We start from the raw sequence: 7,842 nt of genomic DNA, 5'->3' as shown, positions 1-7,842 counted from the left end.
GTATTCAGTTGAACTAAAATTAGAAAACCCAGAAATAAATCTCACTTGGGGTGTAAAAAAATGGCATTAGGGGAGATTCTGGGTCAATCGTCCAACTGTGCAAACTGGATCTTGGAAGCAGGATCCCTTTCCTGCAGTGAGACTTGTTTATTGGTGGTGGTGTTTCAGTGGAAACGATTTTGGAGAATGGCCCCTTCCTTTTGTGTATCTGCTGATTAGATTTCATGGCTGATTAGATTTCATGGGAAATCAGGGGTTTTAAACTCTATTTAAATGTTAACATAATTCATTCAAATGACAAAAAATCAACAGGTTCTTTGATGTGGAATCATCACAGATCCATTTCTTCTTAGGTACAGTTATTAAAGTTGACCTACCAGAGTGAAACAATTATGGAGAATGGCCCCTTCCTTTAGTGTATTTGCTGATTAGATTTAATGGCACATTTATCATTAGGTATAGTGATCAAAGTTGACATACCCAAGAGCAGAGATGTCCAGGACAGAACTCAGGACTCTGTAGAATCACAGAATATTGGATGCAACACTGTTCAAGCACATAAATATGCTCATTCAGAGGGTTTCAGTGTGACGTGTGTGTGAATTGCAGTGTAATGAGCATGACACGCAGACAGGTTATCAAGTGGACTCACCTCAAAATCAGTTATGGGCATTACAGAACACTGATGCCAAGTTCCCGGATCCAGAGGAAAGAAACTCCAGCATCCTGTGTAAAGCCATGGCATCTGGATTTCTCATGCTTCTGCGGATCATGCTCCTGAAAATAGTGACTCCTTCCTCCTTGTGGAGCATCTTTCTCAGCAGCGCTCATTTCTTCTTCCAGGACTCTGTCCAACAGAAAGGGGAAGCCTTCTGATAGAGCACACTTGACCCATGAAAAGAAAAGGGAAAGAAAGGAGACCAAAGGTCACACTCTCCTCATTCCACCATCCTCCCTAAAATCATCCTGATTTCATGGGCCCTGAGACCGGGGATGCTTCTGTACACCTCGAGGCCTTGGCACCTGGCCTAAATTCTATTCTCTTTCTCATTATCTGAAAAATTTTAAGAAAATCCCTAGAGCCAGGATCTTTATTCCTAGTAAGCCAAAAGTCCCAAAGAAACACCCAAATTCTGTCCCTCTTAGTTTGGGAAACAAGTCTACCTTCATCAGCATGACATTTTCCACCAAATGTGGTCACTGCAAGTCCACCACACAATGCTTAACTGGAATTGGAAGCAACATCTCAGACGATGAAAAATACATGCAACAATCCCTAAGACAAATGGTTTATTTTTCCCTTTCTTACTAAAACAACCGCCAGTTTTAACAATGGTATGCAAATCTCTTTTAGACGCCCTGCTTTTAAATCTCTATGTTTCCTCCTGAGACAGGGACTCACTCCCATCACCCAGGCATTTACAGTGTTTAATTCTGGTTATATGCTATTCTCAAATTTACAACTATTTATTTCATCTCTCTCAAATGTTGATCCGTTATCACATACGTATTAAAATATTATCTCCCATGCTGTGTGATATGTTGTTTTATATTCATCCTTTCTTAAATGAACCAAAGGTTTTAGTTGGATTAAATTGTGATTAGTCAAGTTTTCTGATTTCATGATTTCTTAAATTGCGGTCATATGACCTCAATCACTGGAAATAGAATGTCATGAGTATTTCTCTTTACTTGCAATCATAAATACGGGGAATGTCATCAATTGGTATGTCGGTGATTGCATGATTTCCTGAAAGTCTTTCACAGTCTAATTTGGACACTGAATATTTCGTCTAAGTTCAGTGCATGTTTCCGACACTTGATGCTTTATGATTTCGGTATATAGCTTCCACAAGAGCATTTCCTGCAAAGACATGTCTTGGTCCCCACTGGTAAGTCATCTCACTCGAACACAGAATCAATAGGCTGAACATGGAAAGGTTATCGCTAGAATACTTATTAGACTGCACGGATTTCTTCTTTGATATTAAGGAAACAAATACACTGTGTTATTAACTGTACTTCATTGATGATTCTCAAGTCAGAAAGTACAGGTCTGACTTCCTGTCCTTCAATGCCTGAAAGGATGATCGTATCTGCCAAGAGCACATAGTTAGAAGCACATCGCAGCTCAAACACAGGGCATGATTCCGCATGCCCACAAGTTCACGCAAGCAAACACATACACACAAACACACACATTGTTTTGTAAGGACAGAATTATTCCCTACCACTGTTTTAAGTAAACTAACGCATTCCCCAGGAGTTTTAAGTGAACTCCCTGGGGAATACAAGGGGACACACCCTATGACTCATTCTTTAACTGAGTGCTGATATTGGATTGGTGGACCGCGTACCTGATGGGTGGGTGGGGTGTTCGCGGTAGGCGGGGGTGAGTTATATAAGGGCTGATGCAGCCAGATGGCGCGTCATTTGAAGACTCTCTCGGAAGAGATAGCGTCTTTCTGCAACGTGTGGTCCCAGCAGAAAAAGCTTGTGATCCTTGCTCCTGGCGACATGGAGGCCGATTCACTCCACTTGGGAGGTGAGTGGCAGTTCAACCGCTTTTCAAAACTCATATCTTCTCAGCCAGATGCAGCTTTTGCTGAAATTCAGCGGACTTCTCTACCTGAGAAGTCACCACTGTCATCTGAGACCCAAGTCAACCTCTGTGATGATTTGGCTCCTGTGGCAAGACAGCCTGCCCCCAGAAAGAAGCTTCCTCTCAGTAGTAGGAGACCTGCTGCGGTGGGGGCTGGGCTCCAGAATATGGGAAATACTTGCTACTTGAATGCTTCCCTGCAGTGCCTGACATACACACCACCCCTTGCCAACTACATGCTGTCGCAGGAGCACTCTCAACTTTGTCAGCGTCACAAGTGCTGCATGCTGTGTACGATGGAAGCTCACATTACACGGGCCCTACACTGTCCTGGCCACGTCATCCAGCCCTCACAGGCATTGGCTGCTGGCTTCCATCGAGGCAAGCAGGAAGATGCCCATGAGTTTCTGATGTTTATTGTGGATGCGATGAAAAAGGCATGCTTTCCCGGGCACAAGCAGGTAGATCATGACTCTGAAGACACCACCCTCATCCACCAGATATTTGGAGGCTGCTGGAGATCTCAAATCAAGTGTCTCCACTGCCAGGGCGTTTCGGACACCTTTGACCCTTACCTGGACATCGCCCTGGATATCCAGGCAGCTCAGAGTGTGAAGCAAGCTTTGGAACAGGTGGTGAAGCCCGAAGAACTCAATGGAGAGAATGCCTATCATTGTGGTCTTTGTCTCCAGAAGGCACCTGCCTCCAAGACGTTCACTCTACACACTTCTGCCAAGGTCCTCATCCTTGTATTGAAGAGATTCTCCGATGTCACAGGCAACAAACTTGCCAAGAATGTGCAATACCCTGAGTGCCTTGACATGCAGCCATACATGTCTCAGCAGAACACAGGACCTCTAGTCTATGTCCTCTATGCTGTGCTGGTCCACGCTGGGTGGAGTTGTCACAACGGACATTACCTCTCTTATGTCAAAGCTCCAGGAGGCCAGTGGTATAAAATGGATGACACCAAGGTCACTGCCTGTAGCATCGCTTCTGTCCTGAGTCAACAGGCCTATGTCCTCTTTTACATCCAGAAGAGTGAACTGGAAAGATGCAGTGAGAGTGTGTCAATAGGCAGGGAACCAGGAGCCCCTGGCGCTGAACACAAAGACAGGCGAGCAACGCAAGGAGAGCTCCAGAGAGAACCCTGCCTCCAGGTACCCGACTTGGAGGAGCACTTAGTGGAAAGAGCCACTCAGGAAAGCACCTTAGACCACTGGAAGTTCCTCCAAGAGCAAAACAAAACCAAGCCTGACTTCAACGTCAGAAAAGTCGAATGTACCCTGCCTCCCAACGTGCTTGTGATTCATCCATCAAAATACAAGAGTGGGATGAACAACCATCATCCTGAACAGCAAAGCTCCCTGCTGAACCTCTCTTCAAGGAAACTGACACCTCAGGAGTCCATGAACACTGACACACTCACTTCTCTGCAAGGGAGGACCAGGAGATCCAAAGGGAGGAACAAACACAGCAAGAGGGCTCTGTTTGTGTGCCAGTGATCTCAGGAAAAGTCTCCACCCAAACGCAGGAGTGCATGCGCACACAAACTGACACACACACACATACACGTACACACACACACACCCACGAGGGGGTTCACGCACGCACACACACACACACCATCACATACTCAGTCAATCCGACATAAAGTAATGAGGAGCCCAGGTTTCTATCTACACAAGAGGGACAACTGGATAGTGACGGCTGCGTTTCAGGATGAGCCCAGACATGGGAAACATCGAGTTTTGCCGTCGTGAGTCTTCTGAACCTGTGGGGGGATTGTCTGTGTGTTTGTGTTCATGGAAGATGACATTCAGTGTGAATTTCTGAATAGGACATATTGCGGTGTAGGGTTGCACGTGAAGTTATTGCAGGGGACGGGGTTGACTATTTTCTCTTGGAGTGTGTTTCATTCGTCAGTTGTTGGTGAGCACCAGAAGTTGAAATTTTGCGAACGTGGGACTTCTGTGGATCCTTCTCCCTACCTTGAGTAGTGGAAACTGGAACGCATTTGAAGAGAGGAAGGGTGTTTTTCTTTTGAACCTGCCTCGCCGTTTTTACATTGCTTGTTGAATGGACCTCAGGCGCCCTAGGACTTGTGCCCTTGGTGGAACCCACAGAATGCTGGAAACAGACAGACAGACACACTTGCCTATTGAATGCTGTCCATTTCCAATGAATTGAAGCAGAAAATCATCCCACTGGTATGTGAGTCATTTGGAAGTAAGTCGTATTTATAATAAAGGAAATCAAACACAGGAGCGTGTGTGTATTCAACTAAAATAAAATCAGCAAGCACTGAAATAAATCTCATTTGGTGTGTATCAAAATGGCATTTGGGAGATTCTGGGTCAATCGTCCAGCTGCGAAAGGTGCATCTCTGAAGCACAGTCCCTGACCAGCAATGAGACTTGTTCATCCGAGGTGGTGTTGCAGTGGAAATGATTGTGGGAAATGGCCCCTTCCTTTTGTGTATTCGCTGATTGGATTTCAGGCTCCGTTTCTCGTTCGGTACAGAGATCCAAGTTGACCAACCCGAGAGTAAAGATGTCCAGGGCATAACTCAGGGCTCCGTACAACCACAGAATCTTGGGTGCAACCCTGCTCAAGCACACAAATGTGCGTATTAACAGTGTCTCTGTGTGACGTGTGTGCAAAGTACAGTGTGATGAGCATGACTGGCAGACAGTATGTTACCATCGTATGTCCCCAACCACCGGAAATAGAATGTTATGAGCATTTGTCTCTTCTTGCAATCATAAATTCGGGGAATGTCATCAATCAGCCGGTCGGTGATTGCATGATTACCTGAAAGTCTTTCACCGTCTAAACTGTGCATTGAGTATTTCGTCTAACTTCAGTGCATGTTTCCAACACTCGATGCTTTATGATTTGAGTATCTAGCTCCCACCAGAGCGCTTCCTGCAAAGACTTATCTTGTTCCCCACTGGCAAGTCATTTCACTCGGATATAGAATCAAGAGCCTGAACATGGAAAAAATCAAGAGGCTGGAATGTCTATTGGATTCCCCGGATCCCTACACACACACATGCACACAGGTGTACAGTCATTTCTACACAACATAATGTGGTCCTCAGGTTTTTGTCTATGTGAAAGGGACAACTGGTTAGTGATGGCCGCATTTCAAGATGATCCCATATCTAATATGTTGTTGTGGAGTTGTGAGTATTCTGATCAGGTGAAGGGACTGTCTCTGTGCATGTGTTTTCACAGTAGATGACATCCTGTGTAAATATCTGTAGACTACAGAGGTGTAGGTTTTCCCCTCAGGTTACTGGATGAATTTGAATTTATTGTTCTGTCTTGGTTTGTTTTGATTAGTCAATTGGTAGGCGAGAGTCGGTGAAATTTTGCTAAAGTGGTATATAGGTGAATCATTCTCGTGAATGTGAATAATTGAGACTGGGATGCATTTGTAACATTGGAAGGGTGTTCTTACTTTTTATTCCAACTTTTTTTGCATTTGTTTTCAACTGATCTCAGGTGCCCTGGGTAGAACCTAGGTAATTCTTGGAACAGACAAACAGATGCTGCTAATTTTATGGTGTGAGTTTAAGTTTAATTTAAAGGGAAAATTTTCTCACCAGTATGTAATTCATTTTCAAATAAGTTATACTTATCAGCAATGGAATAATACACAACACACTGAAGTGTGTGAGTATGAAACTACAGTCAAATTAGAAAGTTCTTAAATAAACTGCATTTCATGAGTAAAGGACGGAATTTTCGGAAATTCGAGATCAACCATCCAGCTGTGAAATCTGTGTCTTTGAAGCAGTATCCCTGTCCTGAGAGTTGTTTCTCTCTGGTGGTATTTCAATGGAAACTAGTTTGGGGAATAGCCCCTTCACGTTTTATATTTGCTTGTTACTTTTCATTGTAAATCTGCGTTTTTAAACTGTATTTAAATGTTAATAGAATCCATCCCAATAAAACATAACCAACAGATCTTCTCATTTCTAATCATCACAGATCAATCTCTTGTTAGTTATGGTGATAAGTTTACTTACCTGAGAGTAAATGACACCTGGGCAGAACACAGGGCTCCATAGAAGTACAGAATCTTGGGTCCAACCCTGTCCAAGCATCAAAATGTGTATATTAACAATGTGTCTGTGTGAATTGTGTGTCAAGTAAACTGAGTTTAGTAAAACTTGCAGTAGATTATTAATTTGGCTCACTTTGTAATCAGCGAATGAGCTTTAAAGAGTATCAATGACCAGTACCTACCCCCTAGAGATAAGAACTTCCAATGTCTTGTGTGAAACCATAGCATCTGGATTGCTCATGATTCTGAAGATAATTCTGTCCCCCATGGTTTCAGAATCACTGCAGGAGGTGGAAACAGATAACACATCAGTCCCTTGCTCTCTCTGCTCTCTTCACTCAGGAAAAGTCTCACTGGGACCAAGGAAAATCCTATGGTTTCCTAGGGAGAAGGATTTTTCTCAGGAGAGAAAATGCTGGCTCCTTCCTCCCTGTTGAGCCTCTTCCTCAGGATTGCCCCTTTGTCTCTCCAGGACTCTGTTCATCAGAACCGAGATGCCCCCTGGTTAAGCACATCTGGCCTATGAACAAAAAAGGGGAAGGAATGGTTCCAAAGACTGTACTATGCTCACTCCACCATCCCCTCTGAAACTATCCTGACTTCATGAGCCCTGGGTCAGAAGCTGTTTCTTTATATCTCTAGGCTTTGCCTCATAGCCTAAATCCTGCCCCATTTCCTACATCTTGTAAATTTTGACAAAACCTGTAGAGTCTAGATCTTTATTCCTGACAGGGCAAAGGGAGACACACCAGAATTCTGTCCCTCTGAGGCTGCAGGACATCTCAGCTTCCATCAACATGAAGTTTTGCATCAAATATAGTTGCTGCAGGTCCACCTCACAATGAGTAATGGAAGTTGAGACAACATCTCAGACCCTGTACAGTTTTTGACCAAGCTCATTTAGTTTGGCAATGCTTTTACTCTAGAAATCAGTTGTGAAAACACTTAGGATTCATGTTATTTAGTCTTTTAATCCGTCTGTTATTATTTTCAATGTATTTACTACACGTTAGCTTAATATTTCTGATAAACTTTGTTGCAAAATTCTCAATATAATAGTGGCAAACCAAATCCAGCAATACATCAAAAATCTTATCCACCAAGATCAAATCGGCCTCATCCCTTGGGTGCAAGGCTGGTTCAACATATGCAAATCAACAAATGT

General features: G+C 43.6%; 1 protein-coding gene across 1 annotated transcript; it reads left to right on the top strand.

The window, feature by feature from the left end:
- The first annotated feature begins 777 nt into the window (after positions 1-777).
- Positions 778-4,119, top strand: LOC140711194 (ubiquitin carboxyl-terminal hydrolase 17-like). The gene has a single exon (XM_073014100.1). The coding sequence runs from the start codon at positions 2,422-2,424 to the stop codon at positions 4,105-4,107; it is 1,686 nt and encodes a 561-aa protein (XP_072870201.1). The 5' UTR covers positions 778-2,421; the 3' UTR covers positions 4,108-4,119.
- The last annotated feature ends 3,723 nt before the right edge of the window (positions 4,120-7,842 follow it).

The sequence above is a fragment of the Chlorocebus sabaeus genome, unplaced genomic scaffold, assembly GCF_047675955.1.
Source record: "Chlorocebus sabaeus isolate Y175 unplaced genomic scaffold, mChlSab1.0.hap1 unalloc_scaffold_279, whole genome shotgun sequence".
NCBI classification, from domain to species: domain Eukaryota; kingdom Metazoa; phylum Chordata; class Mammalia; order Primates; family Cercopithecidae; genus Chlorocebus; species Chlorocebus sabaeus.
The sequence above is the reverse complement of the archived record's forward strand: the minus strand, read 5'-3'. Positions and strand labels throughout refer to the sequence as shown.

What these genes read in the sequence shown, in the direction of transcription:
- LOC140711194 (XM_073014100.1), top strand. Translation starts at nt 2,422, where the DNA reads ATGGCGCGTCATTTGAAGACTCTCTCGGAAGAGATAGCGTCTTTCTGC.